The sequence below is a fragment of the Amblyomma americanum genome, chromosome 1 (genome assembly GCF_052857255.1).
Source record: "Amblyomma americanum isolate KBUSLIRL-KWMA chromosome 1, ASM5285725v1, whole genome shotgun sequence".
Lineage (NCBI taxonomy): Eukaryota > Metazoa > Arthropoda > Arachnida > Ixodida > Ixodidae > Amblyomma > Amblyomma americanum.
The window spans coordinates 400,832,494-400,860,028 of NC_135497.1; the positions used below are offsets into that span (position 1 = coordinate 400,832,494).

Genomic DNA, 27,535 nt, shown 5'->3' on the forward strand with positions numbered 1-27,535 from the left:
TTCATGCAAATGGCGCCATCACTGTTTGCAAAAGAGCACCAATGACCTTGAGACCTTGTGTCTGGGTTGTGCTTCTGAAGATGCTGTATGAGACAGCTTCACGTAGGCCAATCAGGCAGGCATTCTCGCATTCTCATGTCAACAGCACTCACCGCACGACTTTTGTATTCCATGATACTTTTTGTCCCTACCAAGACAGTGGTGCATCTGAATGTAGTGAGCCACTCGTGGCGAGCAAAGGAGTTGCTTGACTAGGTGTATTTACAGGAATTATTGAGGGGTATCAGAGTCTTTTTCTTCTGTGTATTTTTCTGACTGATCTAAGCTGGTTCTAGATAAATTAAATTATTCGAAATTATAGGACTGTAATCTTTCAGCTTAACTGGACATAGCATTCCATACAGTGTTTTTGATTGCATGTCACACTAAAACCTTGGGCTAGAAATGACATCAGTCCAGCCACCTCTCCTTGCAAAAGTCTGAAACGCCTCCTGCAGTAAAATCTGTAGTCCAGTGCTAGCGAACAGTTAACATGGTAAAATTTTAAAAACACAAAAACAAAAAAAGCAAACAACGTGGGTACCTTAGCAAAGACAAAAAAACTGTTGTTAGTGGTTATAAGTGAAATAACAATGGAAGGAAAAGATGTTGCTAGCCGTGGCATCTGCTATCGCAAACCTGAAGCACCTGAGCTGCAACTAGCGGGAATAAAAGTACAGGGAGAGGGAAAGGAAGGGGCGAGCGATAGTAAGAAAGAATAGGGGTAAGGAGTAATATACACTATGTACAAATCCAGAATATAAAGAAAAATTAAAAAGGTGAAACACAGCCTTTTAGAGAACGACATTCACTGAGGCCCCCAAATCGTGCCTGTAACGCCAAAATCAAGCGCTTTCCAAGAGAGACTGCTTTTCTTCTAGAGAATTATTGGTGGGGTGCTGATGCACGTGTCCTCAGCCTTTTGATTGAAAAAACCTTCAATAATTTATCTTTCTGTTCTCTTCTTTGCTGCCGCCAAAAACTTTGTGTCCAGGATAAAGAGCCGACACATGAGGCTGGGACTGGAGTGGTCAGACATATGACCCCCGAACTTTTTTCACATTTAGGAAATGCGCGCCTCCTCTCTTATTGAAACAGCACCCAGTCTGACCAATATACACTTTTCCACATGTGAGAAGAATCTGATAAAGCACTCTGGAACGACATTCGGTATACTTGCTAGAAACTCTACTACTACTACTACTACTACTACTACTACTACTACTACTACTACTACTACTACTACTACTACTACTACTACTACTACTACTACTACAAGCACTAGAAACTACTACTAGAAACTCTACTACTACTACTACTACTACTACTACTTCTACTAGTACTACCACTACTACTACTACTACTACTACTTCTACTACTACAAGCACTAGAAACTACTACTAGAAACACTCCGCCTGTTTGTTTTGATTCATCATTGAGCAAATTTTAGCCAATTTCCATGGGGCCGAGAAAAAGACATTCACATCGTACCTTGCTGCTTCGATTTTCATGTTTTGCAACAGTTTGTGGATGTATGAAACAACTGCCTCACATTTCTTTTCCATCGACTTATTTCTTCTTCCTTCGTCCTCTACCAGGAGTAAGCCTCGCATAGTCTAGAAATGAGGGAAGGTGAGTAGCCAGCGGAGTGCAGGCATTGAACCTGGTTGTCAAAACTGGAATCAGCCTTATGTTTGCAACTGTTTGTTAGAGAGGCGTGAAGTGCAACAGTCACAATAGCCTGAATAACTATTTTAGAATGCGTGATGTCGATGAGTGGGAGACCTTTCTTTGATCTCGCATCTTACGCCCAACACATGCGTGTCATGAACTGGAAGTAATTGGCAGTAGCCTTTTCCTGCAATGATTAAGTGTCAGAAATATCGCAATAACTCTTAGTGTTGTTGCGGCTGTCAAACCTGTGTAAAATGTGCTTTGAATGACCACACTTCTGACAGCTTTGACGCTGTGCCGCATCGCACAAACTGTGATGGGGAGCACCCTGCATACTCCAGGCTGTGTTCGTCCTGGACGAATAGGAAAAAATTACAATCCTCAAGATAAAAAAACATTATATTTAGAGGAGCACAAAGATGATTCTACCTGAATAAGAGCACATTTTTGTTCGCTGGTTATGAACATTTCGCCGATGTGGTGCATGGGGGGGGGGGATTGCATACAGCTCCAGGATCTACCTACTATCCAGGCAAAGCAACTGGCAAAGTCATCCATGCCGCAGGTACATGCAGCATAAGTTTCCTTGTCATCTCTAAAACAAGGCGTGCCAATTGCCCTTGAGTAGGCAGCCCATAAGGCTGCTTTTCCATTGGAAGAACCGTAAAACCCATACACTCATGGCTTGTCCACAGAATATCAGCGCCCAAAGTTAGGTAATGGACATAACTGCCAGCTCGCCTGTGCTGCAGTAGTGGCGCTGCTCTTCCGAGCTTGCAGAAAAAAAAGCAACCAAAATAACGAGCCCTAAGAAACTAGGAACCTAAGTTTTTACTTATCCTAACCTTAAAAAGGCATCAAAAACGGTTTTCCTAATACATTGGAACGGTTCTGGACTTATCAAAAACTACAGTGTTGTAACAGATGTTTTTAAATAGAGCAAGCTAACAGGCCCCCTGGAGGCGTTCGTATTGTAGTTCAGAGTGGTGTTTCAACTTGCGAAACCAGACTTAAAGCCAAATATGAAGCTGTTGCAGTCTCTCTTAGTTTTAATACGATCGCAGTGTGTTCTGAATATCTCAAGACACATCTGACAGTAACGCTTCATGTAGTTGGAGGATTTAATTCCCCCTCCTGTTTTTGGGGAAGGGAACAAACTGACACTAGGGATCATATTTTATATTTTAGCCTGTGCATTAATGTCTACCTGCTCAATACAAGCAAATGCCTGTATTGTAGGCGTTATCGAAAAAAGTAACTAAATACGTTATTCGTTGCGCTAAAAAAGAGGAACGTGTTACCGCCTTACATTAGCTACAAAACGGTGACGCGTTGCCGTTACCTTTACCGTTACCGAAAAATGTACCGCAGGTTACTTTGTTGTTACTACTCCATGGCCATAAATTTTATTCAGTGCCTCTCCGCTGCAAGAACTCACGATAACAATTTTAGAAAGCTCATATTTGACAAAACCTTCTAGCCCAAAAAACGTTTGTAGCCGATATCCTGATTTAACGAGAATACTGGCCACGACAACAAGTAGACCGCTGTTTAAACTTTTCTCGTTACCTAAACAAGAAGCTTATGACAAAAAAATAATTGTGAGCTTTAGAATTTTTATATGTGAATTATGTGATATAGCCAAATGCTTATCATTCGGCTACCGGAGCAATATAGGATGTAGCGGACGCTGGCCAAGTGTAATGAACTGCTGTTTTTTTATAGTCGCATCCAACTTATAACTCTGTGGCACATGGTGAAGTCATTTTATGAATGTGATATTGTAAACACAAAATGACACTTCATCAACAACTCTAAATTCACAAAGAAATGATCGCTGAACTATCAACAAACTTACAGTAATTATGAAAAATGTAATGGCTCCAAAATGCTCAGCATGCCTCCGCTCTTCAGGGAGTTGTGTGTGTGAGTGGTTCGGGAAGGGGAGGTAGATGAAGGCAAGTATGTGAATGCGTGTTCGTGCACGTGTTTCGTGTTTTATGGTGATTTCCTTTAGTTGGTTGCGTCATCGAGAGCAGCTGTTTTCTGGCATGCATGCGAGCCGCAACAAAGGTCGCCGAGAGCACCTGTACGTTTTGTTTACTTGCAACATCACTTCAGGTGCCCTGAGCATTTTTTCTCTAAAAAAAGGGGCGGATGGGGCGGACAATTGGAATAAAAAGTAACTAGTAACGTGACACCTCACATTACCGCAAAATGTTAAGGAAAGTATGTTACCCGTTATAGCTCAGAAATAGTAACGAGTACATTATTAAGTTACCGAAAAAAGTACCGCCTTACCGGTAACGCCGTTACTTGTAACGCGTTACCGCCAACACTGGCAAATGCACATACTGCTCTTTGAGCTTAGGAAAAATATTCTGCATAGGTTTTCCTTTTAGTTCACTTTCTGGTTTTACATTTTTTTATATGCAATGTTCTTGAAAAACACCATGGATGTGATCACATGCCTGTATTAATCAGTTTATCATCCTCGCCATCAATCATCCCTAGCAAACTACGCTACTGGAAGCTCCACATAGCTGACTGGGCACTGTTTCTAGCAAAAACCAGTCTGGGCAAAATATTTTCAGAGAATCATACCGTTGACAAACTTAGTGGAATGTTCACGACCTATGTCACAGCTGCTGTGTTCTTAGCTATTCATCACTCATCAGTAGCAATGTGACAGAGCCACAAAGTGCGGTGGACATGAGAATGCAAGGTAGCAAAAAAAGAATCAACAAAATTGACCTGAGGTGTGTTTTGTAAATACCTGGTACATGAGAACCTTCTAAGCTTTACAAAGGGAAGAGCTAAAGTTATTCATCACCCATAATTAGCTCAATCAAATCAGAAAAAATTTTTTGAGCAGGTTCATAAACTTCGTGGCAACTACTACCTTTTAACAATCGCTCTCATGACAACCCCTTGTATGCAAACTAGTGTAGAGGAACAGACACACTCAATAGGGGAACATATCTCTAGAGTTTCTAGTTTCTTGCACTACATAGGATCCTTTATAAAGTACAGGAACAGATCCAAGATCTAACTTCCTACAAGTGGCAACATTAATGAACCTTAGAATAAATTATTTGCACTTCAAGAAATTCATAGAGTAATGTTTTCTCGTAAATGGCGTTCGCAAGGCCCCAATGAAATGCTTTAGTAAATGCTGGCCCATCTCTCCGAAGCAGCTGTAGAGGCACTTTTAAAATTTTAAAAGTAAAATATGGGCAATAAATAAACTAACTGAGGTTTGCAAAAAAGTGATTTTGGTTCCATTCGTGAAATCCGGAAAGCCACCGAACCCTCCTATAGCTATATGCTCATAGTCCTTACAAGTTGTCTCTCGAAATCTCTGAAAGTGTTCTGGATATCCCATCATCCTTTGTTCTTCAAACCCTTCAACTTATTGACACTCATCAGTGTGGTTTTAAAGAAGCATGCCCAAGGACCGACCATCTAGTCTGCCTTAAATATACTGTCCGAGAAGTGGTAATATATAAATGACACTTCTCGCAGTCTTATTCAATCTGACGGGGGCATACGACACGACCTGGTGGTACAGAATGGGACGCCTAGGCATGTGTGGCAGGATGCTGAACTGTTTGAGTGACGTTCAATCCAACCGCTCATTTGATGCCTTCTAGGCTCAACCCTTTCAAAAAACGTCATGCAGTGCAGTGGTCTACCACAAGGTGTATTCTAAGCACTATGCTTTTTGTAGCGAAAATGAACTCAATAGCCAAAACAATTTCCAAGCCCATTATGTATTCAGTTTATGTAGACGACCTCTAGGTAGCACGCATATCATCCATCATCTCACCCAGCAGAAGACAAGTACAGTTGACTATATAAATGAGTGACATGGGTAGACAGAAATGGGTTCATGTTTTCAACACAAATTCAGTGGCTCTTGTTTTTCTTATACAACATTTACAAACTGTATCAACCCTCTATCGGAATGAACATGCACTACCAGAAAAAGAAGATCACAAATTTTTAGGATTGATTTTTGGTAAAAATTTTGCTTTTCTCTCTCTCTTAAAAACCTATTCATTAAAGCCAACCGAGCCCTCAACATCCTCAAATGTCACGAACATGGGGGATAGTGACAGGGCATGCCTACTGCACATTTATCCCACTCTGGTATGTTCTTGTTTAGATTATTGACGTGTAGTCTATGGCCAGTGAGGCGATCATATTTGAAACGATTCAATCCAGTACATAATCTGGGTCTGCGCCTTTCGTGTGGAGCAGGCGGAACGTCCCCATAGCAAGCCTTTATGTGAGGCAAATGAGCCTTCTTTCAAGACTAGCTGCAGTGGCTCAGTGGTATTGGTGTTCATCTGCTGATCCCAAGGTCGCAAGTTCGATTCCCGCTGCGGGGCGGTATTTTGATAGAAGCTCACGTTAAAGAACCCCAGGTGGTCTAAATTAGTCTAGAAGCCTCCACTGTGACGTCCCTCATAGTCTGAGTCGCTTCTGAACATTAAAACTACCAAATCCAAAATCGTTCATTGAAGATAAAAAAACAGCACTTGCATACACATATTTTCTTAGGATACGAATACGATCACCTGCAAAACAGCTTTGTCATTCACTTATCACAATGTGCGCTTCTGGAACAATAAAAACTAATAAATTCCGAGTGACAAGGCTACTGCTGTGGCGGTTTGAAGACCGCATCCACAGTTTTCGCATACTGAACACATTATTTGATATTGCACAAGGTCACCCACTTCCTCCATGGTATAGTTGTCCCGCAGTGTGTGGCATCATTCTTATATAGTTTTATAAGAAACAAACCTCACCAGAACATATCTACAAGAATGTCTCACACTAGAGAAAAAAAAATTGGAGGAGACACTAAGCTCTGCCCCAAAGGGCCCCAGAAAAGGGCTCTCAATAAAGTTGCAGCATGCCTGGGATGTTAAAAGACGCTGCTTCACAACTATCTTCCAGCAATAAATATTTTATTGCGTTTTGTAGAAAGCGAGCTATATGCAGCCAAAATTTGGGCTTCCCTGTCTTCGCGCCTTTTCCTCGCAATTTTAGCACGCGAAAACCTCGCTGCTCCTTCGCCGGCCCCACTCATTCTGCCCCTTTTCTGCATCTGCCCGCTGCCGGCGCGCGCGGAGTGGCTGCGGCTGTGGCAGCTGCATGACGTCTGAAAGAATTTGGCGCGGTAAATCAATGATAACCCCCGGCGGGTGACGTAACTTCCACGGCATGATGTCGTATGCCAGGTTTAATGAGAAAGCCCGGCAACGCGCGCAGCAGTGAGGTGTGGAAGCGGGAATTTTTCAAAATGTATGGTCTCGTACGCGGCTTGAACGCTTGGTGTCCTGTACTCTACACAGTGCAACCATTTTAAAGCCAAGCTAAAACACGCATTTTTGTGGCCCATTAAGGGTATGATGCAATAGCGTCAATAGGTTAATCTCCGCGCATGTTAAATTGGTGCCTCTTGTGGGGTTGAATTGGGGAGATAAGTACGTTCTCTCCACTCAATCGCGGCTGACACGGTTCAAAGCCGCCCGGACCCCACCCTGTGATCGCGTACGCTACCGAGCGCTCGCCGACCACGGCGGGCCTTGCTCTGGGGGAACAAAGGAACGACACATTGGCTGACACAAACAGGCATTTATTGCTACAGAAACAATAACGCCAGCTAGCAACAAGGTACACTAATTAATCGAGGACGTCCGGCTCACCAGCAAGGTTCCGAGCGAATGTTCGCCCGCGCTAGGGCAGGGGATATATACTCCGAAGGCCGGACGGGACGAGTACGGGAGCCTGTCTCACCGTCGCTTCCTCGCCCCGCCGGCCAAGAGCGGAGCCGCGAGCGACGCGTCCGCTCGGGCCGACGATCCCAGCCGACGCCCCCCTCCCGCGCGCGGGCTTTGGCAGTCTCCGCGCAGCGATGCTGGCGCCCTCTCTTGCCAGTTAATGTAACTTACAAGGGAATGCGCTCAGCCTCGAGGTGAGACCGCCGCTGCACGGTGCCTCGCGGGAAAGCAAGCTCAGGGGGCTGCAGGGCAGGCCCCCCATACCCCCAACCTTAAATAGACCCACGCGCCTGAAGGTACATGCTATGGAGGAGTCTCCTGGTCTTCATGTCCTTGAGGCACGTCTTGCAGCGGAGGTCACGCCGACAGCGTCCACGCAGACTTCCACGGTATTCCGAAGGCGGCGTGAAGGTCTCCGCTGGGACGACTCGTATGGCCCGCGGACCACCGTGTCCGCAGGCCCGCGAATCGAAGGCCGGTGGGAAAACTTCAGGCCAGGATCCTGCAGTAGTCGCCAGGGCAGCAGCAGCCGGAGGTGACTGCTGACTGGTCTCGCCACAGCTGCCCCGGATGGATGCGGCGAACAGGATACAGGCCGCTCCGTCGCAGAAGGTGGCAGCGAGACGATGTGCACCGGTCAGCAAGCCTGGGTGGCTCCACCGGATCTGCAAAATTGCTGAAACGCTCTCGGCGTGCCCTTAACCTAGGTCACGGGAGGGGAAACGGCATCTGCCAGGGCCTCGTGGCACAATGCCTAACTCGCTAGCAAAAGGTGTCGGCGGCTGTGCAAACGCAAAGTTCGAGTGAACGAAGCCCTTTCTTGAGTTGTACGAGACTGCTCAGTTCGTGCGAGGTTACAAAAAAACGGGTGGGCAGCAAAGTGCGCCCCCTCTCAACGACACGGTCCGGTGGTCGTGTCTCTTTTAACGTGGTGCAGGCAGCTCCGAAAAGCGTCAGGCCTAACTACCACTCCGAAAACGACCGTGACCACAACAAAGACCCGAAACGGGTTATGTGCGCGCAGCCGGGAGGAGACGTCAACTTTGTGGGGTGGTCCTACCCCGCTCACTGCACAAAGCAGCTTCTGAGCGGTCGGCGCCCACCGTATCGGACGGTGTCGGAGCGCCCGGTGCCGAGCTGCAATACCAGCGAGCTCGTAGCGGCACCCGTGGCCTCAGGCCACCCGGCTCCCGGAGCCGCGACTCCCAGAGTCGTAAAAGAGACAGTATTGAAAATATATACAGTAACTCGGACCACTCACGCGGCTTCCGTACTCACTCGCCTCGAGCTAGGCGACTCCACGGGCGCTAGGCCTCGCGCTCCCTCGATGCGGACCAAGTGATTCTCGCGAAGAATCTCCAGGGAAAAAAATGTGCTTAGCATGTCGAAAATTTCAAACATGCTGCAGCGCAATACACCTTGCACTCAAGATAGCATGCCGCAGGTCCTAGCGATCAAAATTCACTCTAGGCCTAGCACTTGTCAGGTCCAGACAAAGAGCGTTCCTCGAACCGAACCGACAGTCGTCCAATGTTCCAAGAGCAGGCCCCACGTTGGGCTGCCAGATGGGTTGAATTGGGGAGATAAGTACGTTCTCCCCACTCAATCGCGGCTGACACGGTTCAAAGCCGCCCGGACCCCGCCCCGTGATCGCGTACGCTACCGAGCGCTCGCCGACCATGGCGGGCCTTGCTCTGGGGGAACAAAGGAACGACACATTGGCTGACACAAACAGGCATTTATTGCTACAGAAACAATAACGCCAGCTAGCAACAAGGTACGCTAATGAATTGAGGACGTCCGACTCACCAGCAAGGTTCCGAGCGAATTTTCGCCCGCGCTAGGGCAAGGGATATATACTCCGAAGGCCGGACGGGGCGAGTACGGGAGCCTGTCTCCCCGTCGCTTCCTCGCCCCGCCGGCCAAGAGCGGAGCCGCGAGTGACCGACGATCCCAGCCCAAGCCCCCTCTCCCGCGCGCGGGCTTTGGCAGTCCCCGCGCAGCGATGCTGGTGCCCTCACTTGCCAGTTAATGTAACTCACAAGGGAATGCGCTCAGCCTCGAGGTGAGACCGCCGCTGCACGGTGCCTCGCGGGAAAGCGAACTCAGGGGGCTGCAGGGCAGGGTCCCCACACTCTCTACTTCGCATTCATAGGTCCCTGGGAGCAGTCATATCACTCCTGGGGCAGTGGTACAGCGTTAACCGCTGCACCACTGCGCGGGGATGGCAGGTGCTGCCACTGGTGTTGCTTGTGAGACCTAGGCTGCTTTTACCGAGCGACCTCTTGTGACCCATCATTAATTGAACTACCACCTGCCACATTAGGCATGTTGATGCCACAAGGTCACAGGACCTAGGTAGTCCACTTGGCTTGCTTCTGTGGAGATATTTTTGCGCCTTTTTGCTTGCAGGCAACGACGATGATGGCTGTGGCACAAGCTTCGTAACGCTCTCGCAATATTGTGACAACTACGCAGAGTTTTATAAAGACGGTTCAAGAACAGTGCGTTACGTTGGAAGTGAAGCAGAGTGAAATGACTGGGAAAAGACAGTGAGGCTTCCTCAATCTGTAAAATCTTTACTGCTAAGTGTGGTGCTATTTGTATGGCTGTAGAAAAAATAATAAATGAGAACATTGAGAAGAGCATCATCTACACCAGTTCATTAAACGTACTACCAGCATTTCTCTTTAGAAATTCAGTTACATCATTAGTCGGTGACATCATACGCAATGTAACGAGAGCCACAACTTAAGGGCACATCATATAAATTTTGCTGGGTTGTGAGCCTCATCAGAATAAGTGGCAGTTAGAAAGATGTGTGCTGTGCAAGCTTGGCACAAGGAAATCAAGAAAGGATACATTTCCTGCACAGGTTGCAGGAAGTTAGCAAACTGTAATCTGAGACATGAATGCCAATAAAAATGGATTACTGAAGTAAAAAAATTGGAGAGCACTGCAGTCTGCTGCATTGAAGAAAAGCGAAAACATTTGCGTTTAAACGCTAGCAGCTTTTTTTTCAAGTCACTGTTTTAAGGTGACACTTATTACGTGGCTCTGGGATGACATCAGCAGCTTTTTGCATGTCATTGTTGTCATGTGACAGTTATTACATAGCCCTTGGACGACATCAGCAACTTTTTACAAGACATCATTGCTTCACATCAGTACACATCCCTAAAACACTTTACCGTCGTACAGACAACGCGTTTACTTTGGCCCCTCTAACATGCTTGAACCAACGACCCTTCGCGGTGTATGCGTTGCGTGCCACCTTGCGCACAGAGGGCCTTGGTTTGAACTGCAATGCTGGCGAATTTCTTGTTTCGAATTGTCATTTTTGTGCTGACACGCTCTGCGGACAGATCCTGTACACGTCACTCATGACACTGCCTGTCCTGTACGACATGTCCTGTACACGCCTAGCAAAGGTGATCATAGGATAATAAAAGTCGTGCTCACATAAGGAAAGTTTTATTGAAGTGATTTGATATTGCATTTGTATTGAGCAGACGTACCTTGCACACAGTTTATTCATGCAATACGAGAAACCAAAAAGTGAACTGTGAGGAGAGGTGATCACTATAAATCACAAATTTCGATCAACCGCAAAGCTCGTGTTGGTAAAATGTTTACGGAAATGCCCCAAAGTGGAGTAAATTTGTAATAAGGCAGTAATTACTCATTGGCATAAACCCAAGCGCTGCCATACGGCTACAAAGGAAAGCTATAGAGCATTCTCAGAACGTTCGCACTTAAAGCAAAATTCGTCCTGCTCAGGGGTTCAAACCAGGGACCACCGCTACACCGGAGCAGTCGCTCTACAAAGTGAACTAATCGGGATATCAGCTTATGGTAGGGCGAGAGCGAATTGGTCAATAACTCGAAGTGGGAATAGTGTTCGTCATATGTTTAGGGGAATCCCCTAAGGTAGAGTAAATTTGTAATGGCAGATAAGCCAATGCATCTTTTCCACATTCCTGGTGTGTTTACATTTTCTATGCGACATTTAGTTCGGTTCCAACTTTCTTCCAGCTCTCTTTTGGCCTGCAGCAAACTCTTGTGGTTTTGCAGTGCTCAGTGGCCTTGTTTGAATGCAATATTTTTCTTGTAACAGCCAGGCCCAAAGCTTGTCAATTCCACGCACAAGGTGGTCTCGGGCATTGAGTCTAAGGTTCTTGAAATTACAACTCTGAGTATTTTCGACAGAACATTGTGTAAGAAAATCTTGAACAACTTCCTGTTTTGCTGTTGTAGTGTCCTATGTAGCTCTCATAGGTCTCATTTCATTTTAGAAAGACATAGTCCTGATTTTGTGGACAGCAGGTGCCATGAAGGGATACTGGAGACTTCTTTGCTTTTATTTGGGATCACTCATGATGTGCCCAGTAATGCAAAAAAACATTTAGGCACTTTTTAAAAAACACAAGTGACACTGTGGCCCCTATAGATCTTATATGTGTACCACGAAGTTACTGTTATGAAAATTTTTGATGGGTTTAATCTTGACTTTGGCCAGTTCAAACTCTACTGATATTCCAAATATGTATTGTTCCTCTGGAAATACTATGTCAAAGCAGGATATTTTAATGGGAAGGAGTGTAAAGGGAAACCTTGTTGAACAGTCCAAATTCAAGTCACAGAAAATTTACATAGACACTTGAAATGAAACCTTCAGTGAGCATAGTTAATTCATAGAATACTTGGAGTCATGCAAGGTAGTCCTTCAAAAAAAGTCATCATTACATTGACTGCTTTTGTATGTGAGTTCAAGTGAGACACTTGACTTCATTTTGTCTTTCAAGATTTTTCTATCCACTGTCACCATGTAAACAGGAAGTAAATCATTATTTCTAAATTATGTTTCAAAGTTTTAGTGTCAACTTACCATGTTTCAGAAAGGTGTGAAACTCAAGACATTTCTGGAGTCTTAATTCCAGATAGGCATCGCATATTACACATGGTAATATACATTTATTAGACTGGAAGTTAGTTCTTTTTCAATAGTGCACCACCATACTTGTCTCATGGAAGCCCATGTGTTGGAAAGCAAACTTTTCTTTCTATCAAGTAATGATAACTAATTTTTCACATAATGCAGCAGAATATCGCATTAGCTCAAGTGTGCATTTGAAGTGCACTCATGCTATAGTATCATTATCATCTCTCTGCTAAAATATGTCCAAGGAGCACCACTCTACAAGTCTGAAAGTCCTCTAACAAAATCAGCTTTAGTCTGAGGAGGATTTAATGCATTGTTTCTTCTGACCATGCATTTCCATCGCAACCATACTGGTGTCTTCTCAGGCTTTACTGAATTGTGCGAAATCAAAATGTAATCTTGAAAACACCAATATTTTGCAGGAAAACGTTTTTGTAGATATGATAGCCTGAAAAAGATGCACCTCTAATTTTTTGGTTGTCTGATGCGTAGTAAATTTGTTAAGAAGTTAGTGGCTCTTGCTTCATTGTACGACACCGTGCACCTTGCTGTGACAATAGCAGCCTGGAGAGGGCTAGTGACAAATGTGACACTTTCACTTCGTTTTATATATAAGCAGAATAAAACCAATTCAGTAAATGGGCCCTGGCACTGTTCTGAGATGATATTTTATAACGAATGAAATAGAAAAACAATGTAATTGTATTTGTGTGCAGCTTGTTCAGGTTCCTTGCAGTGTCACTGTTGACCAGATCCTGGCTGATTATGTGACAGAAAAGACGTCACAGCCAAACACTTCTTCTCACCAGTGAGTAGCATTACATGATGTGCATTGTAATTCTTGGATGTCTTTTCTCTTGCATAGCTGTTGAAATGCTTATTTGCCATTTTATGTGATTTCTTGTGAACGTGAAGCAGCTGACTGCAAATCTACAGCAGACTGTTTTCATGCAGGGCGAGGATTACTGAAGTGACAAATGGCTTCAAGAAGTATTTCAATGTGATGCTAGGAAGCCAACTGTTGTATAAATTTGAGAGACCACAATATGCTGATGTAAGTCCGCACTTTTTGAAAACCTTTGTGCCATTGCGAATACTAGAGAACAAGGAACTAAACAAGAATTGCAATGTGGTATTTTGTTGTGGCACATTGTAACATATCTTTTAGGGTAAGCATGATGCTGGGGCTTTCAGTAGCTGTATGTCTACTTAGGGCAGTAGTGACTGCAGATCCGGATCACGAGAGTGAAATAACTAGAAGAATAAGAATGTGGTGGGGCTTACTTGGGAAGTTCTCCAGGATCATCAATGGCAGTTTACCAGTATCCCTCAGGAGAATAGTATATAATGGCTGTATCTTACCAGCACTCGGCTATGGGCCAAAAACGTGGAGGCTAACAAAAAGGGTTCATCTTAAACTGAGGACAACGCAGCAATCTGGGGAAGGGAAAGTGATAGGCGTAGTGTTAATCCTACCTGAAATCAAGAAGATGAAATCTGCTTGGGCAGGGCATGTAATGCTAAGGCAATAGAACGGATGGCTCTTAAACATAACGGACTGGATTCAAAGAGAAGGCAAGTGTAGCAGAGGGTGACAGAAGGTTAGGTGGGTGGATAAGATTAAGAACTGTGCGAGGATAATGTGGCTGTAGCTGGCACACGACCGGGTTAATTGGATAGATATGGGCGAACCCTTTGACCTGCAGTGGGTTTAGTGAGGCTGATGATGATAATGAACAAGAGTGATGCTGTGCCTGACATGCAGATGCTTTTGTATAGGATGTATTTAAAGATGCCCTGAAGGTGTTTCAAAAATATGTTTGGCATGCTATTTGGTGTTGAAAACCTTCACTGGTCTCCTCCAGCAAGAATTTTTTCATGCATTTCGCAGGAGGGGATTAGTTAGGAATCGGTGTTTTTTCAGCGATGTGTATTGCCTCGGGGCATAAAAGGGTATCTAATGATGGATGATGAGGATGCTTAGCAGGAATTGAAGGAATTGCAAGAGAAACTGGTGTTTGTTCTTCTAACACGTTCCTTTTCCACATGATTCCTAGCATGCTTAAATCTATGTACTGTCCTTTGGTCCCACCCAGTGAAACGTCTCTCGTTTTTTTTACCTTTTTCTTGCAAGGCAGCCACGTCCAGTGGTATCGCATGTGACTGGCTGGACTCCCGACGCTGCACGACCGCAGTTTATCTTCGCGTTCTTTTAGATTCTACTTCACTGTACTTAAGGCATGCTGTTTGTGTGAGACCCCTGATGATATCTCAGAAGTAGTTGTTAAAAGCCAATAGAGACAAGCACATTATATGAAGATGGTGTAAAATTTGCAACAGTAGCATAGTGTCTGTGGTGTTCACCTGCTAAGCGTAAGGTCACAGATTTTATCCCGGCAGTGACAGCTGTATTTCGATGGAGGTGAAATATAAAAAATACCCATGTGCTGTATGCTGCCAGCGCATGTCAAAGAACCCCAGGTGGTCTAAGTTATTCTGCAGTATTTCACTACAGCGTCCTTCACTGTGTCAACTCGGAACATAAAAACCAACAATTTGCAATTTTTGAAGATGGGATTCGTTAAAAAAGTTGAAGAAAAGAGCAAACCAGCTTTTGATAGCGATTATGTGTTTTCTGCTTCGTATGAAGTTGTAATTAGCGTACGTGTTCATGACGCTGTGATCTGATAAACTAGGCAAGTTCATTTAAATTGTTCAAAATGTGTTGTAGGCCCCTAATAGTTAATGCGGAGAAAATGTCCTGTACTCTAAATTCTCATACTTTCTCGTACATAGATACTGGAGGAGAGAAGAGGCACACCTATGTCACAAATATATGGTTCCATTCACCTGCTGAGGCTGTTTGGTAAGGTGCAAAGTTTATTTTTGTTTACTCTTTATGCTCGTGTTCAGTATTATAAGAGATGTTTCTACAGCTGTTAAGACAGGTGACATGATTGCTCTACTGTGAAGATAATTGCAGAATGTGTTTAATAATTTACTCTGCAGTGCGAAAATCTGTTTCATGGCTTCACGGTTCTAGGAGAGTTTAATTCTTGAATTAATGTTATGCTATTTGCTAGTGAACCAACATTCTGTGCTTGTGCTGTGCACACTTTGACTGCTATGCCCTTCTTATATACAGCACTCTATGACTCATGCTTTTAGGTTGCGAACAAAAATTGAAAATTAAAACTCTATCACTGCCTTTCGCCTGTATTCTAAAGACTGTCGTGGCAGCAGCTGTTTGCTTGGTGCCCATGAAATGATCGGTGTGCAGCACCATTGCTCTGCGCAGTGTTTGCACTTGGGGAGCTGTGGTATTCATCTCTATTGGTTTACAATAAAGCCATTTGTTTAAAACCAACTGAAGCACATCAAGTTAGGTGTCAAACCAAACAAAGCTTTTTGACTCAATGTCTCTGCATTTACAAGAGCTAGTGAGTTCGGCCAGTCATGAGCTGGACGGTACCCTGGGGCAATGAAGGAAATGTGAGCCCGCAAACAAGATGTTCAAGAATGCAGTGCACTGCTGGAGTTTCTAAGACACAAAGAGCAAGCTGGATCTTGTTTCAGCTCTCAGCTGCTGCTAAGCTTACTCCAAGCATGATGGAGGTTAAATGCTGATTGTTGAAAGAGTCTAGCGAGTCGACTTGATGCTTTCAGGTTAGTTAACCCAACCAGGCTTGCTTCAAATCTTGCCTGATTCGCTAGCATACACGTCAGCTTAGTAATTAGTTGCCCATACAACATGCGAGCTTAATCTAAATTTGTTGAACTGTTGATTTCGTGTAAATTACCATGCCGTAGTTTTGCCCTGGTGAAGCGCGTATTGGTTAGCTCAGTTCACTTCTTACGACCTATACCACCTTTACCAAAGTAATTAGGCTGTCTTCAGGAGGAGTAGAGAGGAGGCATGTGAAGGCGTAGATTTACATCACATAGGTTATCGTCATAGCTGACAAGGGTGGGCCACCACTCCACCTCAAACCCTGCAGCTGCCTGGTTAACTGTAGCAAAGATGCTACCATGGCAGCCATGCAGTGCAACATAGGGGTATAGACGGCTAACAAGGCCTCAGATGTGCTGCTTGGGGTACTGTACACGCATTCATGAGTTGTACATAGGGGTTGCACTTTTCAGTGTAAAGTGGAAAAAACAGGAGTACGCTGTATTTAGTTTTTGAAATTAGGTTTTAACTGGAAAAGGTCAGTATTTTTTTAAAATTTGGTTTTAACCATAAAAGGTCACTAATCTTAGCATGCAAGGCATAGCTAGGTGGCTGTTAAGTACGAGTTACACTCATTCGAAGTTGTAAATTAACTAAGGGAGGAAGCTAGGGACATGATGAGATGGTGGTATTGTTGGATAAGTCACGCAGCTGTGAGATTTGAGGCACTTTTCTGTTTGCTTACATGCCTCTGCAGATCGGGAAGCAGTACCTTCTTGCCGCCTCCTAGCTATAAGCAGTTTCTTCCCTGTCATCATCACCCGCTTAGAGCAATTAGTTGGCTAAGTTGGATTATCAGTGGCATTTAGTATACTGACACGAAACCGTGCATGGTCGTCATGAAAAGTATCGTTGTTGAAGCTACTGCGACGATTGAACCGCAGTTTCGTCGCTGTCGTCGAAGAAAACTTGTCAGCCTAGTTCTTCCACGTGCGTTTTTTGTCTGCTGCCTGTCTCAATAAAGTTTCATTGCTTGTTTAAGGATCAAAGCAATTCCTTCTACACGCACACAACTAAGTTCAAAATTACTGGTAAATGAATTTAATTACTGGCAAATGAACTGTTTATGCTGACAAAACTGCAGAGGTGTACTCTAAGTGACTTTTGCCCACACTGGATTTCCACATCAAATCTTCGAAAAAAGACAGTAATTCATGTGTTGAAAATAATATTTCTCGAAAAATCCATAAACTTGCATTCTGAAGTACCCCCCAAAAATCAGCAAAGGTTTCGAGAAATTAAAACCAAAACGTTCAACCCCTAGTCGTGCGCTATTCTCATCAACAGAGGTGAGTGTAAGGAATGCGCTATTTGCCTACGACACTGTCCATGCCTTTTGCGAAGAGCAGATGCACTACAGCTTTGCAAGAATCTGCCTGGTGGTTCTCTTTTGTGGTGGCTTGAGTGCAGTTCCAGTGCTTGTGCTTTGTCTTCAAGCATTGCTATGGAGTATTGAATAAGCATGACTTTGTGAAAACAAACTTTCGGCATGCCTCCCATATTTCATGTTCTTATCTTACAAGCTAAGGCTCTTGACATGCACCTATGGTTTTTTAAAGTCCTTGCTGTTGCCAGATGCACCATGGCTGAAATGGTGAAATGCTGAGTCTCAAAAATAAGATGTTATCAGGTAGCATGGACTTAAATGTGGCTGTGAAAGCAGCATCTTATCTTTCTTTCAGGGCTGCTATAAAGCTTCGACATACATCTATATTAGGAGCAACACTGATAAAAGTTACCATGGCTTAAGAGTAAAGAAAATGACCCATCCTTGCATCCACTGCTTTCCATATGTGATGCTGCCATATTTCATGATTTCAACAATTAAATAAAGAACACTGCTTGTAATGCACCAGCAACCAAGTTAGTATACGGCATGCTTTTCCCCCACGCGATCAGAGTTACACTTTCAATAGTGCAAGCACCGTCTTTTAATGTACATGTGTAGCACCTATAGAGCATAAAAAGAAAAATGAAGGCAGCTCTCATTTTTGTTCACAATGCCTTTCATCATCTGCAATTGATGTGCAGTCACTGGGTAGTTAGTGCTGCAAAATGTCTGCTTTTTGGCAGGTAATTGCTGCCAGTTGCCCAGGGAGAGCCATAGCAGGAATGAAAGAGCCATGTAGAGGAAAGATTCGCTGATTACTGGGAACTCTATGATACAGTATTCAGCAATTGTTTGAGGTGACCACAAAGATGTTCCTCTCCTTTCAGTGAGGCTCGACAGCATGCTTAAGACCGTACCATTGGAGAAAGCAAGCGTTGAGAATTTGCTGGCTGAAGTTGAAGACTTCCTCCAGTGAGTAATTAATCAAGTTATCTACACTCTTTAGAACTACCAAAACTCAGTGGAAATCGGGATGTAAGATAGTGTCTGGTGGGTGTCCTGGCGCAAACAGTCCTTGTTTAATTATGAGGTTTGTTTATTGCGCAGATGCATTAAGGTACAGCTGCTGAGTGGAAGGGGAAATACATTTTAGATACAGCCTGTAGGAGGGTTGGTGTTTACTAGTTTCCTGCTGAATCTGTACCGTCTGTTGCAAAAGTTTATTTTTTCACCGCGCCGTTCATTTCAGTGGCGGGGTGGGAAATAAACTTTTCCAGCAAATGGTACTTCCCAGTTTTTCTGGTTAAAATCAGCAGAAAGAATTATGGAACGTTCAATTCTTCTGGCATGACATCAATGCTGGCACTCGTGCCTACTGAAATTGTCACACATCATACTTAGGTGCACTGCGAGTCTGTTCTGTGCACTGCAATGGCATCTACTGCCGTCCATATGTTAAGTTCATGCCTTTAAAGCCATGCCAGTTTTGTTGCTGAGTGAACTGTAATAGTCTAGCATTGTTTAGATGGGTCAACTGTTACCGTAGGCGAAATGTGAAAGTGCTGCCTTTTTTCGCGCTTAGTCGTAAGCTGCGATATGTTGCTGCTCATGAGGGTTCAAATTTTGCATGGATATATATTGTTAAGAATTCAGTGAAACTTAGCTACATTTCTGCTTCTCCGCTTGAGGTGCAAAAATTAAAATGACCCAAACTGTTATTTTTCTTCCAGATACTTGGCTAGGAACTCCCATCAGTTGTTTACGTTCGATGACTACAGCACAGCGACTCGGGAATATATCCGAAGAGCCTTGTGAATTTGAATCCGGCACTGTCAGAGATCTCTCATTTCTCACTGCATTTCCATCTTCCTTGCTGCATTCCTTCAAAGCTGCAGTAAAGGAATCACAGGCTGTATGATGGCAGTTGCATAACTTCGGTAACTTATCCTCATGCTCCTCATTGCAAGGCGAATACTATTTGCAGACAGAAAAAACTGCTTCACTTCAATTAACATATTAGGATAATAATTTGGTTGCCATGTAACAGCAATTTTATTTGTTTTCTAGTAGGTGTATACATGTGAAGTGCGGGAACTGCTCAGATACCAGCATAGAAGCTATGGTGCTTGTTATTTATGCTCTTCAGAAGTTATTCTTCAGAATCAAATCGTAAAGCAGCTGCACTGACTGTCATTACGTGCTTGTGCACATGTTCAGCATAAAAACATATATATCCCGTTGGTCTTTCTTCTTGTTCTTTTCACTATAAAATCTATTTTAATTTACAGATTAATTTTCTGTGCAATATTTTAAGGCAGTACCTAAGTCTGAATTGTTACAGAAGAAGCTTACAGAAGTACCCTGTGAAGCAGCTGTGAATAGCTGCTATTAGATCGGCGTTCATGTGTTTACTGTAAATAAACATGTTCTCAGATGTATACTTTGTGGTCTTTTCACTAATGCAGGATACAACTCAAGGGCAAAGCAGCAAGCGCTCCTCAATGTAGGCCCTCCAGCCAGTGGCATCAACCGATTTTTATGACGTCCTGGTAAATCCATTGTTGTGCCAAAGCGACAGGGGATTACTCACTGCTCAGTCATGACTTCTAAAACATTGGATTTAGCCACGGCCTCCTATCAGAGGAATTTGGCGTTATTTGTATCCGATTATAGTATATTGTCGCCATTACGCGTGCACTATTTCGATATGGTCAAGTCTTATGCCCACATCATATTCAGATATGGTTTGTCAACAAGCGCATTTATAAAAAAAGCTTCTGCACAACAGCCATCCGTATGAGCTGGTTTGGGAAGAAGTCTTCCTTTGAACCCTGAATACCGGTTGATAGTGAGAGCCAAAGAGAAAGAACAGATGTTCATAACAGGAAGTAAATATCCAAACACGAAACCTCCTCAAATTCTCCCAGAAATATCCCATCAGGACATTTGGAATGTCCCAAGGAGGCGCTCATTTTTCCCGAAGACATCCAAAAAATGTCCCCACAACTAGCCGCGTCCAAAAAGTTGTGCGTCCCAGGGACAGCCCCAAAAGGTTGATTCTAGATTTGTCGGCTTTGACTAAATAAAATTATTTCTCCTTTTTCATGCAGACATCAGGCATCTAAGCGCACATATGTGCCAAATTTCAGGCACATGCTGACGTTACAGGTGGTGTAATACATCTGTCCACTTGCGTAAATGCTTGCTGGCTAGGCCATTCGGACTTACCAGTTTACATTAAATGTGCTTTAACAAGGTGAAAATTTGTGCTGATTGGTGCATCATCTTGTGACGGGAGCAGCGCAACACGAGACAAAGAGAGAGGCGGGACACGACGCTGAATAACAACGAGATTTTTAATGCACGTTCGTCGAATATATACATCTCGCTCGTATAAGAAGGAAAAGAAAGAAGCATGAAAAACGCATAAGATGTACACGTGGTGAAATATTAAGACATCGCACGCAGATAATCAATTTCTCTGTCACGAAGCGCTATTGAAGGTATGCAGACGCATATGTCGCTCTTTGGTCGGATGTTGAAGGGTTTTTCAATCTCCCTGGTCCGTCGATCAAAATATGACGGGATGACCATTGTGTTGATAAGCTGCGGAGCGCATTCATGCTCTCTGCAATGTTTTGTAATTCACTTCTGATGGCGTCCATTAGGGATCTTTTTTGCTCTCGAAGCCGTTTACTCAAGCAGCGCCCTGTTTGACCAATGTAGGTACGTCCGTACATGACAGAGGTGTTTCATGAACCCCGATTTTCACACATTTCACATGTTTTTCCGGTATTTTTCTTGCACTGATTTTTTCTTTGCTCGCTATTGACTTTGGCGCACAGGCTTCTTAATTTGTTGGGTGCTGACATGAGCATTTTTACACCAGCTCTTGCTCCTAACTTTTTGAGACTGTGGGAAATGCCATTAATGCAAGGAATGACCGCGCACGGCTTCGTTTATTCTGATGTGGTTGTGTCATATTTTCTGCCACAAAGTGCTTGCAGAATCCCTTCTGCGACACTGGATAGCAGTCTCGTCGGGCAACCTGCTGCATTAAGCCGACGGTTCTGGGAGTCAAACCTGCCCTGACCATCGCGCGCCGCTGCACCAGTTCCAAAAAGAATTATGTGGGCACGCCGAGGTGCTCGGGAAAGCTGCAATCAATCCGTAGCTACGAAGTTCACGACAGCCCAATGATGAGAGCAAGAACTGCCGCGCCCTGGGGCTTGCGCGCGAGCGGCTAGGGGCTGCGCGAATACGTGTTCGCAAGATGGCTTCCCTCCAGCGAGGAATCCGGGCGAGCGACGGGAGGCCATTACTGCGCCTCTGCTAGACAGTGGCGCAACGAGGACTGCTGGTATTTGGAAATACCTGCAGGGACCGCCGAACCGTGCTGAAGTTGGAAACACTATAGAAGACGGGCACGTTAGTGACCGCCACTCCCAGCGGTGCGATGAAAAGGCAGTCTGCAGTCGCCTGCCTGCCTGCCTGCCTGCAGCATGGAGCGGACGGCACGCAAGATAGATGCTGGGTGAACTGCGCTTCCTTCGGCTGTTTGAACAAAACTGTTTAATCTCTCAAAACGGCGAGTGCAAGAGCAAAACCTTCTCTCCCTGTAGCTATTTGGCGCAAAGGAGAGAGAAAAGAGCGAGGAGTGAATTTGTATGTTTTGTTGAAAAGCATTGGTCCCAAAACGTTCTCCCACTTACCTTTCTGGAACCAAAATGCTATGATTTGTTTTTGTTTCTCGAAAAAACGCTTCTAGGCCTTCAGTGGGCGCACTGCCCTTTTGCATGTGATTCTGTATCCTGCCTCTACGGCCTGGAAATGTTCGATAATTGTTGTACTGAAACTGGGACATTCCATCCTTTCTGGGCGCACCTGGGGCGGTACGGTGTTTTCTGGGTATGTTTTTTAGGGCCCAGTGACCTAAGCTGCATCCCACGGATATCCCATATGGGCGATCAGATGTTTCTGTGAATTACAAAAATGTTAACGAGGATGTTGCATGCATACCTTTATGGCCGCCTGCACGGCGACACAGAGAGATCCCTTTCATGTCCACAATAAACATCACGGGGATCTATCAGGGACACACTGTATGTTTTTCTTCGCGATTTCTTAGAACGCACAGATATTGCCTCAAAGGGGAAATACTTGTGTCCTCACCTGAGTGGGCGGGTAACGTGCCAGGGCACATATCCTATATGGTTTATTTGCTTTCACAGAGCACAATAATTATTTGAAGGATATTGGCAAATGGTCCCAATATCAATATCGTTTTGGGAGAAGCTGCCGCAATGACTCAGTGTTTACAGTGATCGGCTGCTGACCCGAAAGATGCGGGTTTGATCCCGACTGCGGTGGTTGCATTTCAATGCAGGTGAAATTATAGAGGCCACTGTACTGTGCGTTGACAGTGCACGTAAAAGAACTCCAGTTGGTTGAAATTATCTGGAGCTCTCCACTAAGGCGTCCCTTATAGCCCAAGTCGCTGTGGGATGCTAAGCCCCATAAAATCATAATTCGTGCTTAAAAGCAAGTTACATGCGCTTTAAAGATACCGAGGTGGTCAAAATTATTCCGGAGCCCTCCATTATGGCACTTCTTCCTTACTGTCACTTTCACTCCTTCCAATTTTATGTTCTTGTCATCCACACTACAATAGATTAACCTGCACTGACATCGCACTCTCCTTACCCTTTTTTACTGTCCCCCACCTCTTTTATTTCATTTTTCCATTCTGCCTGCTATCCTTTATTTCTACTGACCGGCTCAGCGCTGTAACCACTGAGCCAGTGTGGTGGGTAGAGAAGGACATCCTAATTCCTTGTGACTCTTGGTACAGGAAGCGCAAACAAAAAAATTTGGTTCCTATACACTAAGATGGCACCCTGGGCATGTTGGTGATTCATAATGAAAATGTACAGCGCAAATATAGACGAGGACACAAGGAATACACATAGAACACACAGCGCTGTTGCGTTCATATGTGTTCCTTGCGTCTTCGTCTTTATTTGCGCTGTACATTTTCATCTTGGTTCCTATTGCCCCTGAAATAAGTGCTGATTTTCCCGCTTTGTCCTCCAGCCAAGGTGCTAGTAACAAAGTGGCAGCAAGGTGCAGGCAGCAGCAGAAGCAGTCTTTGTTGAGACTATGGTTCAGATCATTTGACGCCTGAAGGCATAATTGTGCATATTGTAAGCTGAGCGTCCGAGCTTTACTTTGTTGTGTGCTGGTGTACACATCCCTGTGTGTTAGTGTGTTGTGATGTGCCCACCAGGTTGGGCTGGTGTGGTCTAGTGTGCACACCAGACTAAAGTGAACATCAGAGCGCTGGTGTGTGGTAGCGCGCACATGAGAGAGATCGTGTTTCTTGAGTATGTAACACTGCCCACAGAAGCCAATTTATTCGCTCTGTTTGGATCACGAGCAGCTCAACATAAATGCACAATTGATGCATGGGTGGACATACTATAGAGCCACGGTTTCCATGAAGTCATAAAGCCAGCAGTGGTGAATCCTGTTACATCTGCCGTACCCTACAATGTCATGCTAGAATTTCCAAGGGGATCATCTTCAAGTTCATGAGAATCAGTTGATGCCACTGGCGAAGGGGGGGGTGGACTCATTTGAGAGGATTTGTGGGTTTCTCCTTGAGTTGTATGGGGCTATAGCCTACAATACGCTGAAATAAATTGACAGTGCTTTCTACAGGAAATATATGTGCATCAGCAGATGTGCTCTTATAATGCAAAGTGGGAAGGAATACTTTTGCATATATACATGCTGTCGTGGGGCAGGGGCCCTATCAAACCCGCAAACCCGAGCTCCTTCAAATACCGCGTCCGAGCCTTCGGGCTCAGGAAATATTCCCGTTCACTACCAGGCTATGCGTGTGAGGTTGCAACAGCTTCATGTTTTCAGCGCAGTTACTGACATACAGGAGCGCAACCTTTTCTTTTTGACAGTTCAATGCTATGTGACCCAGCTCATTGCATCTGTAGCAAGTGAGCGGCCTCCTAGCCTCAAACGCGACTTTTTCTTTCTGCGTTTTGGCCACTTTTGCACCCTTCTCATTGTCTTCCTTTCTTTGAGGTTTATCGGAAAAAAACTTTTCTTTCGTCTTTCTCGACTGCAGAGTTCCCAAAGTGCCTCTCGTGACGGTAATTCGCACTTCTCCTGAAAATACGGGGCCTATCAACTCTACTGTTGCTAAACTGCTGGCGCGAAGCATACTCCACAATGAGTTCGGCAGCTTTTGTCGCAGCTTTTGTCGCAGACTTTACATTGTCCCGCTCCTGTAGCCAATTTCTTTGCTCTTCAGGGAGGCAGTTGTAAAACTGCTCCAACAAATCCTCTCCACTAGAGCGTCCCGGTCACTTTAGGACCCGGTGCCCTTACACCATTCGACCAAGTTAACTAGCAGCTTGTACAAATCGGGATCCATTTTGACCCTCGGCTTCTTAGCTCCCGAAATCCCTGCGTGAACGCTTCGGCGCTAAGTTTACTTTCGTAGAAGGCAAGCCTAGACTTTCTCATAGTTGTCCGTGCCCTCCTTGCCGAACCGCGCGACATCCTCCGATGCCTCGCAGGGCAGAACAGTCAGTAACCTTTGATACCAAGTCTATCAACTGAGGGACAGTTTGTCGCACGTTCATCCAAAATTTGCAAGATACAGACAGATATCCCCTGATACCACATATGGCTGCATGTTCCTAGACATCTTGAACTCTTCCTCCTCGTTGAGAAGAGGTACGGCTTGCTGTGGACAATTGCCCGACCTCTTGCTCAACTCCACTTCTGACTTACAGAGCTCTATCGCCCGTTCCTGTTCTTTTCCTTCATTCTCTCTTTCACGCTCACGCATTTTGTGCTGTCTGAGCTGCTCTTCCTTTTTTGTTCTTTGATGTTCCACGCCTCACTGAGCTCCTCATCATCTGCCCCCTAATCAGCGATTGCCTGAATAATCATGGGTTTTCGTGCTAGACCCTTTAGTATTGATCCCCAATTCCTTATACAACAGCAACAGGCCCGGCTTCTGCAGCTTCTGTAGGTCCACTATAGTCCTGAGTTTAGGCTATTTCCATAACAACCATGCAAAAATACCAACCCTCGATGACTTAAGCACTAACCTCTACAAGTTCTAAATTTTAGCCCTGTTTTAGAATCTGGTCCAGATCAGAGGAAAGCCAAGCACTCACCCACACATGTGATCATTCCCTCAGACAGCTGCTCTTTTGTTGGCTGACCGTTGTTGCCGCTTGTAGGTTCCGATCTCACCGCTGGCCACCAGTTTTCATGGTGCAGGGGCTCACTCGAACATGGGCGCCTTCGGGTAGCGTGTCAGAGTCTTCGGGTTGAGGAAATATGAAACATGAAGTTTGGGAAAACTAAAAAGTATCGGGTTTACTGCCACTTTGAAGAAAATTTTACATAATTAGATAATTTACATAATTTATAAAAAGCAAACAGTCAAGTGTTAAAAGTTCATAGCGTCGAGCGACTAGATAAGCCTTGTAATCCGGGCCCAGAGGAATCTTTCTCACTCAGGTCGCCTGTTAAATATTCCAAGGCTCCGCCCCTCCACCAGTCGGCGGCATATTCAACACGTGGCACCGATCGGTAGAGGGTCATTCCACGCCAAACGTCCCAGACGTTGAGCTCGACCATATCCAGTTTGTTCGAAAAAATCGTAACGTGCGAAACTTATCGAAACTTATCGTAATGTGCGTAATGGAAGCCTGAAATATTTTTGCGGAAAAAAGTTATTCGTGAGGTGAGGGCACTTTCAATATTTAGAAAAATCTAGAAACCAGGCACTGCTCAATAATTAATAACAAGTTCAAATTTTTAGAAAACACTTCAAAAATTTTTCATTGACATTTGCACAGATTCTGCCTTTCGATATAATTTGGTGGATGCAGCTTTACATGAAAAATGATTTTTAAAGAATCGAAAAATTATGGAAATGTATCATTTTTGATGTTTTTGTTTTAAATATCAACTTGCTCTCAGAAATTCGGAAATAGCCATTTTGTCCCCTCAGATGTCTAGTACCAATATGTTACACGTAATGAAAATGCGTGCACCTAAGTAAAAAGAAATATTAAAGTAGAATATAATTATATAATTGGTTTTGGGGGAAAGAAAATGGCGCAGTATGTGTCTCATATATTGTTGGACACCTGAACCGCGCCGTAAGGGAAGGGCTAAAGGAGGCAGTGAAAGAAGAAAAGAACAGGTGCCGTAGTGGAGGGCTCCGGAATAATTTCGACCACCTGGGGATCTTTAACGTGCACTGACATCGCACAGCACACGGGCGCCTTAGCGTTTTCCTCCATAAAAACGCAGCCTCTGCGGTCGGGTTCGAACCCGGGAACTCCAGATCAGTAGTCGAGCGCCCTAAACACTGAGCCACCGCGACGGGGCTATTAAAGTTGAAAAAAAAGTACGTTTTGAGCCAAAAACACTCCTAATTTCACCCTGAGGTGGTCCAAGTAAAAATACAAACAATAAAAATTTACGTAGAACGGTTTATTGGCTTTCTTCTCTGAAATTTTTATCGACGTAATTATTGTTTAAATCGAGAAAAAAATTTCTGAAGTTGAGCTTTCGGGCCGCAAGTGTCGTCGCCTTTTAACGTCTCTTCAGCACAGAACACGGCACCTGGCATTGCAGGACACTTATGGCCAGATAACTTCATTTCCTGTCGTTCGCTGTCGTGCATTTTTAGGGCTCGAGCTAAAAAGATATCGCGCGACATTCGGCGGATGGTATGCCATAAACGAGATTGTTTTCGCTTTCGAAGTTCGAACAGAACCGCTTTGGTGCGGGGAAGCCAATTAAGAGAAGTTAAGCAGGGGTATTCAGTCTGTTGTCTGGCATGGACCACGAGAAGGGCTGACCGGCTGGCATGGCAGGCGTATCATAAGTGCTTTATTTATATCCGAATAAGATCGCGGAGAACGCTCGCCTCGGAGCGCATGCACGTTAAGGTGCGAAGTGCACACCTCTGCGGT

The 27,535-nt window shown here is 44.6% G+C and overlaps 1 protein-coding gene across 3 annotated transcripts in view; it reads left to right on the forward strand.

Annotated features, from left to right (window-relative positions):
- LOC144115746 (mortality factor 4-like protein 1) overlaps window positions 1-19,937 on the forward strand; it is a 69,475-nt gene extending 49,538 nt beyond the window's left edge. For 2 of the 3 annotated variants that reach the window (XM_077650237.1, XM_077650238.1), the window contains exons 8-12: window positions 13,167-13,258; window positions 13,405-13,504; window positions 15,247-15,316; window positions 18,398-18,482; window positions 19,241-19,937. In XM_077650237.1, coding sequence (XP_077506363.1) covers window positions 13,167-13,258; window positions 13,405-13,504; window positions 15,247-15,316; window positions 18,398-18,482; window positions 19,241-19,325 — 432 coding nt within the window. In that variant the 3' untranslated portion in view covers window positions 19,326-19,937. Of the gene's footprint in view, window positions 1-13,166; window positions 13,259-13,404; window positions 13,505-14,584; window positions 15,317-18,397; window positions 18,483-19,240 lie in introns of those variants that run through there. The other variant, XR_013311527.1, reaches the window with a different exon arrangement.
- Window positions 19,938-27,535: the final 7,598 nt, after the last annotated feature.